This window comes from Arabidopsis lyrata, assembly GCF_000004255.2.
Source record: "Arabidopsis lyrata subsp. lyrata unplaced genomic scaffold ARALYscaffold_7, whole genome shotgun sequence".
Lineage (NCBI taxonomy): Eukaryota > Viridiplantae > Streptophyta > Magnoliopsida > Brassicales > Brassicaceae > Arabidopsis > Arabidopsis lyrata.
The window spans coordinates 7311493-7333637 of NW_003302549.1; the positions used below are offsets into that span (position 1 = coordinate 7311493).

Here is a 22145-nt window from a genome sequence, read left to right on the forward strand (position 1 = left end):
TTGTTTTTTTTTTCAATACTTTGTTGTTTCTTGTATTCCCTCCAAGACAAACAAATAGGAGACTAAGCACAACAAAGAACAGAAGAAGTCTCAAAGATAAATACATACAAGGAATCATACAATTTCATTCTAAAATATCAAATCAATTTTTCACTTCATGAAATCCAAGTATATAACAAAGACTGAATGATCTTAGAGTAGAAGGAATTGTATAGTATGATATTAAATGTAAGAAAATCAGTAATGACGAGCAGAGGAGGCAGTTAAGACCGTAAGGATGAACAAGAGGACAAAAGAGGCGAAGGACATAGCGAGTGAGATGGTGACACGACTGCAATAAACATGCACATAACCGCAGATCGGAAGCCAACCGGCTTGTTTGTTACCGTACTTCCCAACGTAACCTTCCGCGAAGGCCGCAGAGAAAGCAGATATCGCCGTCAAAGTCGTAAGCTGTACATCAAAATATCAAACCCATTTCAAGATGCTAATTCAAAAAATAAAGAGTCTTCACGTATAGAAATTAAAATATTTAGATCAAAAACATGTAAAGTAATTACCAAATCAAAGAAGAAGAGTGCAAAAACAAGTCCTCTTCTGCGGACTGCTAAACAAGCCCATACCAAGGTAAACAATGTCGCGGCGCAGACAGCTATCTGTGCGTACACCAAATACCTGTCAAACATCAAATCATACACTTTTATCATTAGATCTCTTACTTCACAAACCAGTTTCTATATATAGGATATCGAAAAAAGCTTATATATGAACTATGATGTAGTAAGATGTGGTGTATCTTCTCATCACAATGATGCTGATCACACGGTCTAAGTTTCTCTTTGCTTTAGTTTCAAGGAAATAATGGTAATGAGATATGGTCATATGGATGAATGCAAAATTATGATTTAATCCCACATGTTCTTCCTACATTATAAGTGAGGGATGTTTTTTAAAAGAAAATTGTTCATATTTTCAATCTTTTTCACCGGATTTGTGTGATCTGTTATCTTCATAATTTCAACGTGAATGGTGATATTTCATGCAGATGTGAATTAGTTCAATAACTAGATCATTGCACCTTCATAAAATAAGCAATAGCTGGTGATAGAAAAAACGAGAATTAATTTGAAAATATACCTAAAGGCAGAGGAGTAGCTGTATTTAGCCTCAAAAGCGATGCCATAAACAGAGGCGACTTCACGGTTAGTGATCATGACCCACATCGAGGCCATTGCAGCTCCGATGATTAACACTCTCATCGACACTTGAACCCCAAGATTCAATAGCGGCGTTCTTCTTCCTTCATTGTCTCCCATCATTTTTATTTAAATTCAAGCTTTACTTTTCTTAATAATTGTTAGAAAGGTAAGAAGACAAAGGACCAAAAATGCAGTAAAGACAAAGATATTGTTGTTGTTGTTGTTGTTGTTGTTGTTGTTGTTGTTGTGTAAGATTCCAAAACTCCACGGAGACAAGAGAAAGAGGAAAGAAGTGGGTTTGAATAGAAGAGATAGACAGAGGAAGAGAATTTATAGGAAATAAATTTGTGGGTGAGATCGCAAAACAAGATATTGTAGGACATTTGATGATCGAATCCTTTGCCTAAACAGATGGGTACTTTCTGTTTGAATACTTTAAATTTGGTAATAAATCTTTGTATATACACCTCATTTTTTTCTGTTTATTGTTGTTTTTTTTAATTGAAAACACTTTTCAGATAAATTATCTTAATTTCTGTTTATAGATTGTGTATACTATGGTAACAAAGATCACAAATTTTATTTTTGTTTTTAATGATAAGTTATATACCCAAAGCATTGATTCTTTCACTAAATACAACAAATTACAGTACTTATAATTTCACTAAACTAATTAGTTTTAACTTTTTAGCTTTTCTAATTTGGTAAAATAATATAACTAATAGAACTTCTAATCTTTCATGAAAGATTACCTAGTATTTTTGTTTTTTACCCATTAATAGTGTGATCTTTCATTAAATTAAATATTTTTTATATACAAAATTTTGATATTTCATCATAAATATAATATATTAAGACTTAAATTTTTGTTTGTAAAGATTTTTTTTCAGTCAAATTATTTCTTTTCTAATTTCTTGAAATGTAATGGACTTTATCATTAAATATTTACTATTATCTTTTATACTCTCATAGTACAAAATTGTTATGAATATAATCCAGGGTTGGTTATACCAAAAAAATATATTTAAATTGCATTTTTTTTGTTTAAGTGTTAAACTAGACACAGTTTTTAATTAATTTGTTACACTCAAAATTAAGCTCTCTTCTTATCATTATATATATATATATATATATACGTTGTTAACATTATTTTACATTGTTAGTTTTCGGAAAAGAAACAAACTCAGCTTTCTGTAAACAAAGTCGATACCATCATACCAAGGGGCACTTATCAGAAATTGTAAAAACGTATAAAAATCATGTGATACATTCCAACCTTATTTGTTTTATTTCGAATTCCGACGCATCTTATAAGTTTTCTTGTACGACGACGCAATTACAATACTAGAAAAGAAATAACAAAAGAACACGTACGGTTATAAGCAAAACATGCAAGCATTGTATGACATCTTGCTAGGAGACTAGCAAAATTGTAAGAGTTGGCGTAATCCAAATATACAACTTTTTTTGATAAAATCCATTTGTTTCATTTTTTCTTCTTCTAATTAAACATATGGTTTAATTGGAGTGGTCTGTTCGATCATTTCATTCAGATCACTATGCTTTCGATTAATGAGTTAGTGTTATATCTAGCTTGATAAGTGATAACCTAGGTCCAGTCCAGATCGTAGGGTAATCCTTGAGCGTTAGGTGTTTATTGAAATCATTCGATAAAATACATATAGATTGATAACTTTACTCTAGAAAATGAGAGTTGATGGTAATTGAGGTTATGAGCTTAGGAAACTTAATTAAGTTTAACGTTCCATAATCACTTATCTTAAAAACGAAAGTTTAATAACTCTTTATAAGTGGTTTCTCTCCTTCCAAGTGGCCTGCTTTTAAAAATCTTATAGACTAGTTCTCCCAACTTCAGAGTAGGTTTACCAATTTTTGGAGTAGGTTTAGCAAGGATGCAAGAGTGGACCCAAACTAGTGATCACGAAATGCAATGTTTAATCACTACACCATCAACCACTTTGACTGACGTTTTGAAATGTTTAGCAACTTTGTATTTGTGTTTTTCTTGCAATGTCATCACGATCATAAAGCACTATTGAACGACTCATTTGAAAAAAGCTCAAACTTTTCTCATCAACAACATTGTTCATATTTGAAAACCAAATTTAAACACCAAATTTCCAACTTTTCTTTCCTTTTATTCAATCAGACAAGTCTTTTACATTTAAATACAATTAACAGTTTTAAAAATGGCTTTATTCTTGTTTTTCTCAAACATTAAGAAACTTTTTAAATACAATCGCCGAAAAAATACAAGAAAAACAATTATATATATAAAAATCTTCCAGAAAAACAAAATCTGTTTAGCAGACAACAGTAGCTGCTCCTGAAGACACAGGACTTGCAACATCAAGCATCATGGGATTCCACTTCATCACCACTTTATCGCTGCATCTTCCATCCGACGAAACTCCCGCAAATTGCATCTGATTTGCTTCAACAGAAGACGGATTTGGTACCTCCAGTGTCAACTTCTTCTCAGCCACCGACTTGAGCCTCCGCCTCTCTGCTCTTGACCCAATTACCTGTCCCAAAACTGATGCTGCTATTGTGAATACCATCGCTGTCTTAGGCATCAACACTGACTTTCTCAGTATTCCAATGAATGGAACCGCTGCATGAAGAGCTACAAACCAAGCTGCCGAATATTTTTCAGTGTGCTCTCTCCAAACACCTAGAGGCACATTGAGCGCCATGCCCAGCATCCCGATCACTAGTACTTTGGCTGGTAAAGGTTGTGGGCGAAGGTTCTTGGCAAAAGGTGTTTTTGATATCGCTGCTCGAGCAGTGACTATTGCTTGAGGGCATTTGAATTTCATTCCTGGAGGGGGTTGCAGGATCTTTGCCACAAGCGGTGCCACACCACTTACAGCTCGATATGATTTTGCAATTGGGCAGTTTCCTGTTTTAAGCCATTCGTCGCCCATAGCTTCGTGGTTTCCTCCCTGAAAGAGAAACAACAAGTAAGCGGTGCTCTAAGAAAGACAAAAGAAATATCTTGAATTTTTTTAATCTCATAAGCCAACACATTGCATACTTAAGCAATCTAAGAAGCTTTGGACTATTTCCTTAGACACATTTTTCTTTTAACTATGCAAATCAGTTTTAAGAGATACATGTTGAACAAGAACTGCATAAAACCTTTACCTTATTATTGGATGAATCAGACTTGTTCTTTTGATTTTTAAACATGTCAGAAAATGCATCAAACCCAAAAGGGCCTCCAGGTCCAAAGGATGAGAGACTAATAGTGGCCGCCTTAGCAGCAAGTGGATGGAATACAGGCAGAGGCTTCTGCGCTTCAGCTAGAGCGGTGTCAGAGAGAGGGACAACTCCATCTTGGCCATGGAAAAGCCTAAATGCCGTATCAAAATTGGGACCATCTTCAAATATAGGTCCTTTCCCTGCTCTTGCCTATAGGAGATATGATGAGACAAGATCAGAATCTCGATGCAGTTTCAGAAATATCAAATACAGAATGAAGCACCAGACGGTTACTTACAGGCATGGGAAAAGGCAAGGATGAAGAAAAAGAGAGGTTAGTGGGCTCATTGATGTTCCTCAAGAATGGGCATCGGAGAATGTTCAACTGAGAAGCCATGGGATTTTCTCCGGTACAATTATCCATTCTCGTTGAGCTGAGAAAGGACAAGAATCTGAACAATAACAAACAAAGGAATCATAAGCTAGAAACCGAGATGAAAAGCTAATGAAGCAAAGCTAGTTAATGGGGTTAGAAGCTGAAGAAACATACATCATCCAAGCTAGCTTTGATGTAATACTACGATTATACCCAAATGTTATTCCAGATATTAGAACCTCAAAGACATTAACAATCGCATGTTTCAAAAGGAATCATTTTTCACACAGAAAGAAACTTGCAAAAAGGTTGACACAAGCAATAAAACAAAATTGACCCAAAACGAAAGCAATCGTGTAATGGGCACGGGATTCGTCAAAAGACTCGGGATTTTTTTGAATTACAAATCAGTAAAACTACGAGTCTAGTGATTCAAAGAGAGCCTCCAAACGACTAAACCAAAATCAGATCTAGCATAACCGATCAATGCGAAATCACAAGCACAAATTTGGGCAAAAGGGTACAGAGAGATAGAGAAAACTTACGGATAAGAGAAAGAAGAGGCGTGTGTGAGGAACGATACAATTCCGATGAAATGAAATATGCTTAAAGGAGAGAGAGATGGTTTGAGAAAATAGGTGAATGAGAGCAAAGGTTAGGTGGTTGTGGTAATGTGGAGAAGATAGATGGCGTTTGATTCTCTTTAAGACCAAAGATTTATTATAAGCTAGCTGGTGTACCTGCTCTTCTTCGTGCTGACCACGCGCACTCTCTCTCTATCTCGCAGCCCACTACTTTGACAAATTGCACATTATTATTGCAATATGCATGCCTTCTTTGAATACTACTATTAAAATTCCCAACCCGATTTTGTCAAACGTTTTACTTTTCTTTGTGTCCTACAAAAATTAGGCCAACAATTTCTCTCTCTCATTCCGTCGTGTTTCCTCCTCGTTGACCCCAATTAAATTCCGGTTTTCTTGTAGGAAGATTGGTTTATGACTAATTTGGTTTTAATTTGTCAAGGGGATGGGAAAGTAAAGTTTTATCATCTCCGATCCTGCTTTATCCCAAATAATATTTTTAAAAATATGGATCGATTCGCGGAATGATTATGCTGATGAGTGGACGTTAGATGTACTGAAATAACATATTATTTAATTTATGGAAGACTGTAAACGTTTGTAGAAGCCCCCTTGACCTATTGGTTGACCAAGGATTGATTAATGCTTCTACATCAAAAGGTCTGGGGTTCGAATCCCAGGTATTGCGATTTATTAACAAATTTGCAGATTAATGGAAGCAAGTGTGCAAGAGATCTCCAGCGATGTACAATTATAGCCGTTCGCCAGGATTCTACGCAGAGAATGAAGTGTCGCCAGATTGTGGATCATTGAAGGTATTCATCAATATTACGAAGAAGGAAGTGTAGTCTGTCGTGAATCTAGTAAGGGTCGGAAGGAATTGTCAGTTGTAAAATCGTCTATGTAACAGTTCTCATAATTTGCAATTAATAATAAATCTAGACGACAAAAAAAAAAACTGTAAACGTTTTAGTACAGTACCGTTTATTTATGTTAACTAATCATAAAACATTAAAAGCATGTTTTACAAGGTAACTCTATATTTGTTTAAAAAGTCCCAATACATGCATATATAGAGGAATCGTTTTTTCTTCACTTGAAATATTAAATTTGGATAAATGTTGTGACGTAATTATTTTTTGTATAATCATTTTTTTAAAAAAAAGTGAGAAATGGTATATTACCCATTAAAGAATTAAATATTTTGAAATTAAACTAATGAAAATATTACCAAAATAAACTTTCAATTTTTTTGAAGAGAAACTTTTTTTTTTTTTGGGCAAATTTGAAGAGATGTAACTAAGATAGTAAGATACAAGCTAGACAGGACTCTTAACAAGAGAATTGTCATTGACTCATTGCCATGGGTGCAAGTTGTAAACTAATGAAACCCTTTTTTGGGATTTTAATGAATAGTAGTATTTCTCTAAAAAAAAAACAAGAGAATTGTCATCGCCAAGGGTGTGCAAGTGACTGTCGATTTGACAAGTCTAAGAGCAAGTCCAATGGTGTTTCTTAGTGAAGTTCTTAAGAAATCTTTAGCTTAAAAAATCATTAAAATTAATGAAAACAAGATACTATAGTTTCTTAGCTTAAGAATTGTTTCTTAGTTTAGAGTTTTAGGATTTGTTAAGGACTCATGTTGTGTTGTTTTGTGATTGGGTGAAGAAAAAATATAGAAGCCAAAAATAAATTTATCTTTTGTTTTTTGTTATTCTGCGACACTTATTTTTCTGTCTTGCAAAAATTTATCCTTTTTTTCTTGTTTAAATGCCAAAGTCTTGTTTTTGTGAATGAAGTTTTACTAAGACTCAGATTCATATATGGCATAAATTTGGCACGAATTAAGCTAACGACTAATCGTTATTCCGGTTTTTGATTTATATTTTTTATATGCTTTTATGTTTTGTATGTTTAAAATTTTAGAAAATTATAATAATTATTAAGTTTTATCAAATAAAAATGTTTATAATTTTCATTTTAAAAATAATTTTTTTTTTAAGAAACTCATTTAAGGACTCTACCATTGGACAATGAAAATTTTAAGGATTCAACACAAACTCTTAATTTTAAAATTATCACAATTTATAATAAAAAAATGTTTAAGAGTCCTTTTAAGGACTTTACCATTGGACTTGCTCTAAGAGATTTTAACCATATTCAGATGAATTTGCCCCCCAAAAAACTAAAAAACATATATTCAGATGAGAAAACTAATGATATGGATAAGATGTTTTTCTCATATTGAATAACTGTTTTGACTAAAATATGAGTGTCCGGATTACACATTTGCTCGTAATTATTACTACAGTAATAACATGAGACGATGAGAAAGAATATTGAGCTTAGACATTACTCACGAGATCAAAGCTTTGGTTTTAAGTGACTGAAAAATATTGAACTGAGAAGGAAGGAAACGTGGTGGAACATTAGTCAAGGCATTGCTTCAAGCTTTAGCAAATTACTTCAAGGAACGAGAGAGCACAAGCTTCTAGAAAGGTTTTCTAAGCTCACGCCCTCCTTTGCTTAACTGTGTTTATCTTTATTGCTTTATTTATTTTACTGTTTAGACTAGGAGTACTCCACAAATCAAACATACTTATCGTAGATATAATTTAACAGCTAACTAGCTATGATAGTTCTAAGCTCATATCTCTCTGCTACAGTTGCACAACCGTGCACTCTTGCATAACTTTAGTGTTTTATTTTAACAAAAAAAAAAAGAAGAAGCTAGATCATGTCCATACCACCACCACACCTATTCCATGAAACCCTTGGTCTCGGAAAACCATGCATCAATTTGCGATGGATGGGCGCAAGTGTCTCAAACATATATTTTAATACCTGCACTACTAATTAGTATAGTTTAATATAAAATAATAAGTTTTTTTTTGGTAAAACATAATAAGACTAACTTCCAAAAAAATTAAGTCCATTTGACTCCGCCTTCCCCACCGGAGTTCGACTCCACTAAGTCGCGTTACCCCGCGTAGTAGGGATTGACTATGGATCGGGCTTTGTCGATCTAAAGTTGTCAAAAAAAAAAAAAAAAAAAAAAACTTCCAAAAAAAATATATAACAATGGACCTTTGAGCCCAATAAAAATAATTTCCTTACTATGAGTCCAAGTGATGAGCCTAATTAGTCCATGTCTCCATGATATCTTTGAAATTGGGGTTTCTTTTCGTTTTCTTATATATTTTTTTGTATTAACCTCTTTGGGGTTTTTGGCTGACAAATTCAGGGCTTCAGTATGTGGATTCCTCTGTCGCCAACAATCCTGAAATGCTTCGGTTCCTTAGTGTAAATCCTCGATTTAACGTTCGATGACTTGGTGGGAGAGCTAACAAGTTGTAAACTCTAGTTATCCCATGGAAATTAAGGTCTAGAGTTGCTTTTGTATTTAGTAAACGAAAATTAAAATCAGGTTATGTCAATACCTCTTCTAGATTTGAATTACTCATAGTCATATTTGTAATTTGAGAATAGCTTTTGGAAATTTGGAAGCGATGTATAATTTTTGAAGATCTAAATCAGCTCTAATTGTCATGTCTTTAAGCTGATTTTTCTTAAGAAATTAACGGGTAAGCAAAATGGTGAAACTTGAGCAGCAAGAAAAGGAAAAGGCATGCATGGGAAGGGTTGATGCTTTGACTAATGACTACCCACATATTATAAGAAAACTTCGATTTTGGGACTACTTGGTCATAAAAACGTCGCAAATACAGAATGTGAGACATGGTGGCGAAGCTGACAAGCGTGTGCTGGAATAAATGCATAGCTTTACATTTTTTGCTATAGAAATATGACTGTAGGTTTATTTGCTGTGGCTGTAAATTTTATTGCTGTAGTATTTTGGCTGTAGAATTTAAAATTTTGGAAAGTTGAAAATTATGTGCTTTAGGAAAAAAAAAGCTTTCTACAGCCAAAAAAATGAATTAAGGAAATATTTTGGCTGTGAGAAAAAAAAAAAAAAAAGCAAAAGCTTCTAAAGCTTGATTGGATGTATTTCAAATCTTTAGAAATTTTTTTGTTTTGTAAAGACTCTAAAGCACTTGCCAATCAGGTCCGAGACTTCATGCCTCAACCATTGTGCAAATCGTTACATGGATATGAGTATGCTCATTAATTATGAAACGCTTTCAGTCCAAACAGTGACTGGCTAACTTGTTGCCCAGGATAGAAGAAGAAAAAAAACTCAACTAAGATGTTTACGAGTTAAGATATTACGATGTGTAACTCTAAGTTTTTGTGAAAATGGTTCTGTTATTAATCATAAGACGGGTACATACATATATATATATATATATATATATATATATACACTTAGTTACGGTACAGTAACCCTAATACGATACTTAAATCTAATAAAGCCCATAATCAAAGGTCTGATCCGATTCTAATCAAAGATCTGATATCAAAAGCCAGATTCGGCCCAATACCGATATTAAAGGCTTGATTCGGTCCAATAGTAACTTTATAATCTAATTTATGAACTTTCTGTCAACAATTTCATTATGATAAAAGAGAGAAAGATCTAGAGCTCCTTCCACTCAAAAGCGTAAAGTTTGTTACAACCGAAAAAGTAATTAACAGAAATTAACATTGTTTCATCCTTTAATTTTAATGGAATGAAAACAATCTCTTTCTTTCGATCAAAGCCTTTCTCTCTTTTGACTTAACTCGGTATAACCGGCCTTTGATTAACTTGGTTTTGTTGGAACATAAATTTTGACACATGGCTCGACCCAATTTCTGGCAACTTTCCGGGTGAAGTCTGTTACCGGAATGACCGGATCTTGGGGTTATTAGATTTTTTGTAATGAGAAATGAGGATCCAAAGTGGAGACTTTGGAAGCTTAGAAATCATGTAATTTTGACTATATGTTAAAATGAGCATTTTATCCCACATTGGAAGAATAAAAAAGCTTCCACAAGTATATATAGTAAAACATATAATCTAATTCACATTTTCTATAATCAAGTTGTGATTATAGTCTCAACATAATCTTATCTTTGGGATTCATAATCTCACAAAAACCACCACGATACAGAAGATTTATTGAATTAAGTAGAAAGATCAAATCTCGTCTCCGCGTATTGGTCTTCCATTAATCAGATTTCTGTTCGTGATTTTTAATATATAGAATTTCGCTGGTTTAACCTTAAACCCATAATTAGAAGTCACCTAATATACCATAAACATTTGAATATTTGAGTGGTATCATACAGTGAAGCTCGTGTAAACAAACAATTTCACCACACGTGGATATGATGTTGATTAAGAACACAAAACAAAAGGAAATGAAACTATGAACAAAAGTTTAGGAAAATGCACAGTTATATAAAGTTGGTAGTTTGGTACAGTAACATTTAGCCTCTACATCATGATAAAAAAGAAAATAATATAGAAACTGTGAGATTCGAATCCAAGCTGTATAAATTATAAGAAGAAGTTTAAGACCATTTATTTAGCAAGCTGAAACTAGAAAGTCAGAGAAATAAGTGTGCAGAGCATATGTAGAAGTTTTACATTAAAGTTGATCATGACCTTCTATCTAACCATCAACATAAAGAAAGGTCTCAGATTAAAGTATAAACAAAAAATGATACCAAAAAAAAAAGGTATAAACAAAAAATGAGTTTATTAAAAATAATATTGTGCGAACTAGACTGTGGGATATATACGATGCCTCGTCAATTAGCTAGTGACCGTTTGGGTTAGGCATATACGGGATTAAACCATGTTCTTTAACCCAAATAATCAAAGTTTTTGCGAGTTAAAGAAAATCTTAAAACAATCCCACCACAAAGTAAAGCGATTAAGATCGACACACATTTATAATATCTCTTCCCACCTCTCCTTCCTCACATTAATATCTCTGCTCACCTCTCCTTCCTCGTCTATTTATACGTAAGATTATTACATTTTCTTCACACCCACATTACACTAAAGTTGGAAAAAAAAAGAGAAAGTGAGAAAAAATGTCTGAGGAGAAAGATTGGAGCGACACTTCCTTTGAGAATGAGAAGATGATCAAGAAGGTTGAGAGTGAGACACCAGAGGAGACCCAAAAGAAAATGGATGAGCAGAAGTGGGTTGATGGTGGCTTCTTGAACTACGGTAAGCCCAAGCATGAGCCAGGTTTAACCATCCGTGAACCACCTCCGCCTCCCCCGGCCCCATCTCCGCCTCCGAGTCCGGTAGAGCTACCAGAAACACCCCCACAGTAGATTCATCCCTCACATGTTAGTGACACAAGCAACCACTTCTCCGGGCATCTTTGTGTGTCTACTATTTTTACCTTTTTCTTTTAGTATGAAATGCTATCTTTTGCTACTTATCTCAGTTGTTTTCCTCCTCCCTTAGCTTCTTTATCATCTACTCTTGTTCTTGACGAGTCTTTATTTCCGTATTAATGTTAAGGTTTGTTTCTAAGATGTCAAAACAGATCTCGCTCCTAATGAAAACTTGTTCGGACTTTATCATGAAGTTTCATAGATGCACGTGTTAATGTAAGGATTCATATGTGAGACTCAAACACTACTCACACAGATCCATAAATTAAACAGATGTCCAATAACATCCTAAATTGCAAGACAAACCCTAATCCTAAAAAGAAGAAAATATTCTGAACCCTAATTCCATACCACTCGCTAAATTGTTCTGTACGTAATCTGCTTTTTACCACAAAAGCCAGTCTTTTGGTCTCTGATTGGTCAACAACAGAACTCCTTTTCCCGGTTTTTATTTTTCTTTAGTTTCGTCGTCAAGCTTTGATTATCATTTCAAAATCTACTGGTTATTTTGAATCGATTCCTTTGACTAGTTTTACACGCAAACTTCTGATCACGGATTTGATTCGAACTGCTCAATCTCAGCGTAAATTGTATGTGTGATTAATTTGTTTTTCTGCCTATTTTTATTTTTTTACGTTCTTGACTTATATACCAATAATGGGGTTTACGTACATACCAATAATTAGCATATACTGATATACTTTCAAATATAACTGAAGATATTTTTACTATGTGCTTTTTTTTAAGTATTTTTTAATGCATTGTGTAGTAGTGAGTAGTGTAAATAAGTTTCAAGGAAAATTTATGTTGTGTCTATTGATGGGACTTTAATTGATAGTTTCTATCAGTTACCATATAAAGGACCTGTTGCATTGCATCGGCAGCACCTGCAACATGTAGCGTATTTTCTCCATTGACTTTAAAGTTCAAACATATATAATCCCTTTATTAAACATAAACATAACTATAAATGTGAAATTTTAAATTTTAAATATGAAATTAAATTAATTAAACAGTAGAGTTTGATGAAAATATAATATATATATATGCTTTTTTATCTTAGAATTTTTGTTTACAGTTTTAAAACAACAAAATAATTACTAGTTAAAAAGGTTGTTAAGAAAAATAAAATAAAAAGACAGAGTGAAGAGATAGAAAATTTAACTTTTTGGTGATTAGTGTAGTAGATTAATGACTAAAATAACCTTTAAAAGTATCTATACAAGTGACCAAAAGACCATGCTCATGTCGATCTACAATGACAGATATAGTAGCATCACGAGATAATTAGCATTAGAGACAACTTGAAAAATAACAAAACATCAGTAGAGTTAGAGAAGCGGTGAATTGGACACATGAAAAAGGATCATGACAAGTGAAGTCCTTACGCTGGAGCTCGTCCAATTGACTTAGGCAATTTTTTGGATGCACCTGAAACATGTTAATAATAATGATAAGATGGTTTTGCCATAGAGAGCGGTAGTGTAGTTAACAAAAGGTCTTAAACAAACAACTTTTACCATCTTCAACATCCTTAAGCTGATAGTAGTGAGGAGCTATCTCAACCAACCAATTTGGGTTTAGCTCAGTTACCTTCATTTTGAAATTAAACAAAAAGTTAGCATATGCACAAAAAACAGTAGACTCGAAACAAAAGAAAAGTGAAACCATTCAAAGTTCCAAGAGGACGCAGATTTACGTGTCGCATATATTCCTTAGAGGTAAGGACAAGTTCATGGTATACAACCCACCTTGGTAGAACCTAAAAGAAGGAACCCAATGAGGCAATAAGAATCTATCAATGATTCATAATAAGTAGGTTTTGTGGACTTACTTGAGATAAGCCTGAGCTGGGATATATATGCACTGTCAAGGGATGCTTTGCAGTTCGATATGATCCATTCTTCTGTAGCTTAGCAGAATGTGGGAAGAAACCTGATCAGTTTAAAAACAACTAATTAGCAAACAAATTATGTTTTAACTAAACAAAGTTGAGTAAAAAGGTTAACAAATTCACCTGCTACGATGGACTTCCTTACTAAATCCAAGTTGTTGAAGTTAGTGCTGACTTTAATTTCCACTCTCTCGAGAAGTCCCTCCAATTGGTCACGGATATCTCTGGCTCTTTTCATGCTCCGGACCTTAACAAATATATCAACCCATGACAAATGCTGTTTTAAAAGACTAGCCAATGGATTGGTAAGAAAATATACCTGAATGTAGTTCTCGTAGCACCACTGAGTCGAGTAGTTTGTTTCCTTCCACGAACTATATACCTTTGGAAATCAGAGAGATTAGTAAACAGAGTTGACAAGAAAAGTAATGTGAGGGATATAAACATACCTTTAGCAAAGCAATGTGATCTCCGACATTTCCGGTGTGGAAATTCATCCTTGCATTGTCAGCATGAACTTGCTTGTCCTTGGGACGGTAGAAGATGGAACTTCCCACAGACAACATAGCAGCAATAGAGATTATCTCATCAGAGCACATGTACTTCTCAGAAACAACAATCATTTTCGACAACATAGGATCAAGGGGAAACTCAGCCATCTTTCTCCCAACTTTGGTCAGTTCACCTAATTTATTTAGGGCACCCAGAGCAAAGAGTAGTTCCAAAGCCTTAACAAGAGCTTCAGCAGGGGGAGGGTCCATGAAATCAAAGTTCAACAGATCATCAATTCCAAGACTCTTCAAACCAAGTACCACACTAGCAAGATTTGTCCTTTGTATTTCTGGCACCGTATTATCCTCCATGTCATTCTGGAAATTGTAAGCTGTATACAGCCGAAAACACTTCCCTGGGCCTGTTCTTCCAGCTCGGCCAGTTCGTTGCGTCGCCGAAGCCTTGGAGATAGGAGTCACAAGCAAAGATTCCATACCATTTCTTGGGTTATACGATTTGATCTTACAAAACCCTGGATCGACGACATACTTGATACCATCAATGGTAAGTGATGTTTCAGCAATATTTGTTGCTAGAACTACCTTACGAGCCCCTTCAGGTGTTGGTTCAAATACTTTTGCTTGCATTTCGCTTGGAAGGTTTGCATAGATCGGGCATATTATAAGTTCCCGAATCTTTGTACCGAAACCTCTAATCTTGTTCTTCAACGTCTCTTCTACATTTTCAATTTCCTCTTGGCCGGGAAGGAAGACCAAAATATCTCCAAGTGGCTCACTAACATGTATCTGAAGAACAGTCACTAGTGCGGCATCCATATAATCAGCTTCAGGTGCAGCTACAAAGCTAATGTCAACCGGAAACCTTCTTCCTGGGAAGATAAAGATTGGAGCAGCATCAAAATAATTAGAAAATTTCTCTGCATCCATTGTTGCACTGGATATCAATAATTTCAATTCTGGTCGAAGCCGTGCCATATCCTGTTACATGAAGAAGTATACAACCATGATATAAGAAACAATCTAACTCTTATACCACATAAGTAAAAGAGACACTTTTGTTTGAATTTTCACTTGCCTTGACTAATCCAAATAGTATGTCGGTTGACAGAGTTCTTTCATGCGCCTCATCCACAATAATGACGCTGGAAAGAATGGTAAACAGTAAGAAAAAATGCATTCTTTTATGTCCAGTTATGTTTAAAATTTAAGAATGAATCTTTGTTACCTGTAACTCGCCAAATCTGGTTCTCCAAGTAGCTCACGCAACAACATTCCATCAGTCATATACTTCAGGACCGTTTTCTCTGAAGTACAATCCTCGAATCGAACAGAATATCCAACCTGGTGCACCAACAAAATTATAACCTTGTAGACAATACTAGATGACAATGCAAAGTTTCAAGCAACGGAAGATATTTGAAGATTAAAGAAAAGTCAGCATACCTCGTGACCAAGTTTGACACCCATCTCATGAGCAACACGCGCAGCTACACTCATAGCTGCAATTCTTCGAGGCTGCGTACAGCCAACCTGCAAGAAGATTATTCTGCTTTGCTTAATAAAAGGAAACTACTATGCTAATAGTTCTACATGTTTCAACCTATTCAACATTATAGGTCGTACATAAGCATGTTTATCCTAAATGCAACAACACCTCTAATATATTTGCTTCTGATCAAATAGAAAACTTTTAGACTGAATCAATGAGCAGCTTAGCTTGTTCACAATTCACAACTAGCTAAAAGCTCTAAAGAAAGAAGATACCACATTCCAATATCTAAATGAATCCTACACTAAAGTTCAGTGTTTATGTGATCAGTAGTATAGATGCATTTAACTATATGGAAAAATCAATGTAAAATTGTAGGTTGTACCTTCCCATGCTTTGTGTAACCAGCTTCGTGAAGATATTGTGGTATTTGTGTAGTCTTTCCTGAACCAGTATCCCCCACAATGACAAGAACCTGATCAATTAGACAATGAGAGAAATGGATCTCAATTGTATGAAACATGGAAAAGTATAAACCGAGCGTTAAGAACATATAATCATTTCATAATCTAACAGTAGAATATGAAATGACTTTAATTGGGAAGTTCACTTATTATGATATTCTATCTGCTAATAATGAATATTCAAGTGCTATGTCAAATAATACTATAATCCATACGGAATAAACTTCTTTTTTCTACGATGATTTTGAATAATTGAAAATTCCTGTAAAGTTTAAGCATTTTAGTAAGCAATCCAACAAAAAGGCAATGGTACAAAAGCAAGAATCACCTGATGATCTTCAATAGCCTTCAGCAGTTGATCACGGTACGAATAAATTGGCAGAGTTTTTCTCTCCTCCTGACACAGACAGATAAATGCAAATATCTTTTTTCATTTCTGCTAGGAAAAACTTGTAATATAACATGCAAATTCAGAAACACACACATAAAGTAAAAGCTTAGCACCTGAAGCATCTCAAAAGCTGATTTTCTCGAAAGATTTTGACCTGCTATTGGAAGCATCTCATCTTCATACTGCATAAGAAAAAACAAACAATTGAGCCACAACTCAGCATATGATAGAAATTCGAAACATAAATTTGGATGAATATCATGAGCAATACATTTTCACCAGCCAACACAGATGCCTTTATGAAGTCTATGTGATCCTCGAATACAAACCTATGGACAAAAAGAAGAAAAAGTAATATGAACCCTGAAATATGGTCCCCTAGATTCTCGGTGAAAGCTAACAAGGGCAAATTGTTAAACGAGGCAAAGATAAAAGTAAATTCAAAAGTAGTAGAACACAAATCAAGAAACAATTATGCAACAAATCGTACTGATAATCATCGGAGGCTTCTTTGTTCTTTGCACCAAATTTTAATGTTGCTTTTCCTGCATTACCATGCCAGTTAAATCATGGTTCCAAATCAAACAGTGTGATTAACACCAGCATGCACTGAAAACAATATTAATGGACGATATAAGTGTTAATATATAAACTTACTAATTTGATGATCCTCCCAAGCTTCTTGCTCAGCAAAGGGGTTCATTTTTTGAGCTGCTTCCATATCCCTTGTCAAATAAAGTATTTTAGAACGCCTTTAAGGATTTAAGGGGGTTGATACGAGTGATTTCACAAATGTAATCAGATTAAAACGTGCTGGATTACTAGCAATGCAATCTTCCACTCACTTGTATCGATGTGCAGCAACAGAGAATCTCTTCTCCTGATTAACGCCTCCATCTTGATCATAAGCATCTGGCATAATATACTGAACTCCCCACCGGTTGAAAAAATAGAGACAAGTGTTAGATACTTAGAGTTAGATGTATAAAAATGACCTAAACAAGGAAAAAAATTAAGAAAATTTGTGTCGAGAACAAGAAAGGACCCTTGAAGATGTAAACATTACCTCATCAGCATTATCGTCTTCATGTGTTCTTTTGATCACAAGATTGTAGAGCTCTTTCTTGTATCTGTCAACATATCAAATCCGGCAAAGCTAAATTAGCAGGTACCAAATACATGCATAAGTAATATATCTTTCTAACACAACTAATGTTGACAAATGTTGGTAATGACTACAAGCACCGTGGTGCAAGAAAGATATGGCGATTACCTAATTTGGTCAGTTTCTATTTCAGTGAGCTTTTCACTCCCACACAGATATTGCTCATCTGCTATCTCATCCCTACGCAGAACCAGTGGAAATTGGGAAGCTCATTTAGAAAAACTGAAAATTAAGAACAAAACTTATCTGAACAACAGTTTCTGAGAAAGAAAAAAAGAACAGGAAAGCCATGTACTTCAGTTCTTCCAATTTTTGCTGTTCCCTTTTCTTCAAATACTCTTGTCTTGAGGCTTTTCTGAATCAAACCAAAGACAAAATACTTAGAAAATTAGATAGACAGTAGGACCGCCAATGATTGTTAAAAGGGAGGGGGTTGACATTGTCAAGAGTTAACTGCAAATTAAAACTAAATCCAATGATTGTTAAAAGGGAGGGGGTTGACATTGTCAAGAGTTAACTGCAAATTAAAATTAGATCTAGAATTTCAACGGATGGAAAATAGTTGAAAACAAGAGACATCCTTGACAATATTTTCAATCATGTATAATATTGCTATATGTATAGACATCTATCTGGAGAAGAAATAACCACAAGCACAAAAAGCATGGAAACTTCCATCAAGAGAAACACCAGGAGTACCTTAACGACGCAATGTCATCGCTTTCCAAAGCTTTGGCTCTTCGAATAGCCTCTTCTGTAAGGCAGTGCAATTTGTTTGAAATGAAACCATAAGAAGAAACAAAAAATTTTGAAGATAACACTATGCAACAAAGATATACAAACAAGTGTCATGCATGAGCTATAACAGGCTGTACCTTTCTCTTTTTTCGATATGCTGGGCTCTGATAACTGCATATTGAATAAAAGAAAGGTCACACGATATCGAACACATCTATAAGTTAATCATACTCACTAAACACTCAGCATAGAACAAGATGTAGAGTATTGCTATTTGCCTCTTTCATTTCAGCCCAAGAAACCAAATTAAATTTGTCCTTTTCTAAAGAAACTAGCTTACTAAATACTCATACTTAAGGGCCACAAAACCTAGCAGATGGTTAGCTCTGTCAAGCTGGGAAATAAAGAACTAATTCCATGTGACTTTTGTAAAGCGTTCAGTATAGAATTGTATGACAAATTTTATTAACAGAATACCCTTCGTGTCCGTTTGGTATCACATTCTCTGATATGTTGTTCCAGTTCCTCTCTCTCCCTCCGGTCTTGTAATCTATCCTCTTCTGACTGTGGACAATATAAATGGCCAAAGAAAATATACAAACAATCAGATATGATAAGGCAATGGTGTTACCCACACAAAACACACACAGAGAAATAGGAAATAGCCTCCTAGTCGTTGGACTCTGAACATGGCCCAACAGTATACGAGCCATCAGACATACCTCTGAGCCCTCCTCTTCGGATACCCTTCCCATAACACGCCTATCGTCTTCTATAACATCCACCTGCGCATTGTCCTTTACAGTGAGGAAAAAATATTGTCAGAAGAGATGCCAAGCTTTATCCCAACAGATAGAAGGGGAAGTGGTGGATGAGGAGAGAACACTATACCTTGTCATCTTCATCTTCTGATTTCACACTTTTCTTTCTAATATTTTTATTGCCTCTGTCAGGCCTTCTAGATTCAGAAGATTTTTTCTCCACAGAGACTTCATCAACATCTGCATGTAAAAGCATAAAAGTTTTTTGCTTTTTCGCTATCCTTGCTGCCTCTGCTTCCTCTTGCTGATAGATCTGTCAGAGTTGATAAAGTAAATATAAACTTTGAACTATTGCATATATCACTAGCTGCTACAGCCACAGACACTATGCATAGTGAACAAAGGAAAAAAAAAAAAATCTTAATAACATCTCATTAGGTAACTCACATTCACACCAGCAGCTTTACGGGGAACCCTGGCACAAATGTCTTGTGCAAACTCAAGAGCATCACCGGATGAAAACCCGTAATCCAACAACTCAGGCACTAGCTCAGAAGCTGATCTTGAATTTTTAGCTGCATTAGGAAAACCCCAATTGTCAAATCCATAAAGTGCTTCATAAGGTCCATAATCAACAATAGAACAGTAACTTACCCATTGCAGTGAGATACTCAACGACAGCAGGTTGCGAATAGCCTAGTACCACCATCAGTTTGTCCGAAACCCACGACTTCAAATTATATCCCGCCATTCTCTTTGCCAAGTGATACCACTAAAATTAAGTTAATAAATTATTCTCTACTCGGCAACTAACTATGCAAATTTTTTTAATGGGAATGGGAATCCCACTGCGCTAGCCGCTAGTTATTAAATTATTATAACATGCCCATTGACTATCAACCCAGAAAAGCCAAAAGAAATAGAACCTTCGTTTTTTTTATCACAGAGAATTATGAGGAATCTCTCTGACCAAAAATAGTAAAATAGAGATGTGGTTTTTTGAAACTAAACTTACAGATGAAGAGATTCAGTCGTGTCTGGAAAATATATCTTGTCGGAAGATTATCTCCTGTGACCTAAGACGAAATCCCCTCGTCGTCGGAAGAAGATTTACTGAGGGTTTTTTTTTTTTTTCCTGAAGTTAAAAAGTTAATAAAAGAAGTTTCAGACAAAACAAAAAGGAAAAACACGTGCTAAATGAGGGATGGCCCATAGGCCCATTAAACTGGTTATATGAAGAAGACTGTAGCGACGACTCTCGCCGTGATAATTTCCAAGGTAACAACAACATTCATCATCACCATGAAGCTCTCTTTCTCTCTCCCTCCCAAATCCAAATCCAGAGTCAGGCTGAATTCCGACAGGAAAGACGGCGTCGGTGCAGGAAATCTCAAGGAGTTCGTCACTGAATTCGATCCTTCCGAAACCCTAACCTACTCCAAACCGAAATACGTTATACCTCCCATTGAGGATCGTCGGAGGCCCTACAAGAAGAACATCGATCTCCCGCTTCCATCCGCTTCTGGTCTCCAATTCGAGGCTGAGATCACTTCTGGCGATGGGCATGTCTCTGATAACATTACGTACGGTCTGAATCTGCGTCAGAAAGTCGATGACGAGAAGCCAGAGCCTGTGGAGAAGTTGTTACTGAAAAGCATGAGGAAAGATTTGGAGTCACTCCCTGATGCTCCGGAATTAGAGGATTTCGAGAGCTTTCCTGTGGATGGCTTTGGAGAGGCGTTACTTGCTGGGTATGGGTGGAAACCAGGCCAGGGGATTGGTCTAAAAGCTAAAGAAGATGTTAAGATTGTTGAGTACAAGAAGTGGTCTGGTAATGAAGGATTTGGCTTCAATATGGATAAAGCGAAAGAAAGTGGTAAAGAGGTGAGAACTGTCGCTGGTAGAGATATAGCCTTGAAGGGGAAGATTATAGATGATAAACTTGGTTCTGGAATCCATGAGGAAGTGAAAGTGGGTTTCAACAAGATAGATAATGTTGAGAAAGATAGAGTAGTGAGTAAACGTAGTAGAGATACAGAGGGAGAGAGTCGCACTGAAGTTAGAGCCTGTAAGCAGAACTATAGAGGTCAAACTAGAGAGAAGGTCTCATGGCTTAGGAGTCATATAAGGGTGAGAATAATAAGCAAGGATGTGAGAGGTGGGAGATTGTATCTTAAAAAGGCAGAGGTGACTGATGTGGTTGGTCCAACAAGTTGTGATGTTGCTATGGATGAGACGCAGGAGTTGGTTCAAGGGATTGATCAAGAGTTGCTTGAGACTGCATTGCCCAGGAGAGGAGGGTCTGTGTTGGTTCTGTCTGGTAGACATAAGGGTGTGTATGGGAAACTGGTTGAGAAAGATTTGGATAAGGAAACTGGTGTGGTTTGCGATGCAGATAGCCAGCAGATGCTTCATGTTAAACTTGACCAAGTTGCCGAGTACATTGGTGATCCTGCTGATATTGGGTACTGACCCATATTTAACTGCAAATCAGGTGTCAAAACTACATTGTTAGCATTCATTGGCTGTGTAGATTAGACTTTTGAATCTGCTAAGTTATAAAAGACCAGACTTTAAGTTTTTATTATATTTGATCAACTATATATATTTATCTTTGTTGTGGCATGAAAGTGCTTGGAAATTCAGATGGGAGAGAGAGCTATGGAGATAAGTTGTTATTTCACATGTGTAATGTGTATACTCGTGATTTTAGTGATGAAAGCAGCAAGCGGGAGATGCAGAGGTATTAGCTGAGCGAGCTACATTGCCCCTTAATGAATGGTACAACAACCTTTATTATGTACAAAGGATTTGGAACTCTGGATGGCTGCTTATGTTTTGGGGATGAATCAGGATATAAGTTAAGAGATAAGTGACTAGAGGGAACACATTAGTTCCTAACCGATGTCCATTGTACTCAAAATTGACTAGGACGTTGATTTAAAAGTATAAATGGGCTATAGGCAATCCACAATGGAGATTACTTTGATGCATATTTTCTAGTCCTGCGGCGCATGCTCATTAGGCTTATCATAGATTTGACGACT

General features: G+C 35.4%; 4 protein-coding genes across 8 annotated transcripts; 1 reads left to right on the top strand and 3 right to left on the bottom strand.

Moving 5' to 3' along the window:
* Positions 1–76: 76 nt before the first annotated feature.
* Positions 77–1667, bottom strand: LOC9305763 (CASP-like protein 1F1). Its single transcript, XM_021018117.1, has 3 exons — positions 1138–1667; positions 561–675; positions 77–453 (listed from the first exon to the last, which is right to left on the bottom strand). The coding sequence occupies exons 1-3, from the start codon at positions 1317–1319 to the stop codon at positions 238–240; spliced, it is 513 nt and encodes a 170-aa protein (XP_020873776.1). The 5' UTR covers positions 1320–1667; the 3' UTR covers positions 77–237.
* A 1670-nt stretch (positions 1668–3337) lies between these two features.
* LOC9305764 lies at positions 3338–5481 on the bottom strand. Its single transcript, XM_021017944.1, has 4 exons — positions 5346–5481; positions 4723–4876; positions 4368–4634; positions 3338–4165 (listed from the first exon to the last, which is right to left on the bottom strand). The coding sequence occupies exons 2-4, from the start codon at positions 4846–4848 to the stop codon at positions 3524–3526; spliced, it is 1035 nt and encodes a 344-aa protein (XP_020873603.1). The 5' UTR covers positions 4849–4876; positions 5346–5481; the 3' UTR covers positions 3338–3523.
* A 7352-nt stretch (positions 5482–12833) lies between these two features.
* On the bottom strand, positions 12834–20211 carry LOC110226340 (pre-mRNA-splicing factor ATP-dependent RNA helicase DEAH1-like). Of its 4 annotated transcripts, none has more exons than XM_021017588.1 (28): positions 20114–20211; positions 19753–19852; positions 19546–19673; positions 19229–19411; positions 19060–19134; positions 18815–18901; positions 18475–18508; positions 18299–18353; positions 17895–17954; positions 17708–17779; positions 17501–17564; positions 17280–17359; positions 17092–17159; positions 16925–16979; positions 16706–16763; positions 16548–16616; positions 16372–16440; positions 15965–16054; positions 15534–15620; positions 15316–15431; positions 15166–15232; positions 14028–15068; positions 13898–13960; positions 13702–13825; positions 13519–13619; positions 13384–13446; positions 13205–13277; positions 12834–13115 (listed from the first exon to the last, which is right to left on the bottom strand). In XM_021017588.1, the coding sequence occupies exons 2-28, from the start codon at positions 19847–19849 to the stop codon at positions 13069–13071; spliced, it is 3126 nt and encodes a 1041-aa protein (XP_020873247.1). In that variant the 5' UTR covers positions 19850–19852; positions 20114–20211; the 3' UTR covers positions 12834–13068. The 4 variants fall into 4 exon arrangements, with proteins under 4 accessions (XP_020873247.1, XP_020873246.1, XP_020873248.1 ...); XM_021017587.1 differs by having other exon boundaries at positions 19753–19870; XM_021017589.1 differs by lacking the exon at positions 13384–13446 and having other exon boundaries at positions 19753–19870.
* Positions 20212–20280: 69 nt separating this feature from the next.
* LOC9303701 (protein MOS2) lies at positions 20281–22093 on the top strand. 2 transcript variants are annotated; one of them, XM_021017858.1, is made up of 2 exons: positions 20281–21592; positions 21812–22093. In XM_021017858.1, the coding sequence occupies exon 1, from the start codon at positions 20332–20334 to the stop codon at positions 21568–21570; it is 1239 nt and encodes a 412-aa protein (XP_020873517.1). In that variant the 5' UTR covers positions 20281–20331; the 3' UTR covers positions 21571–21592; positions 21812–22093. The 2 variants fall into 2 exon arrangements, with proteins under 2 accessions (XP_020873517.1, XP_020873516.1); XM_021017857.1 differs by having other exon boundaries at positions 21730–22091.
* Positions 22094–22145: the final 52 nt, after the last annotated feature.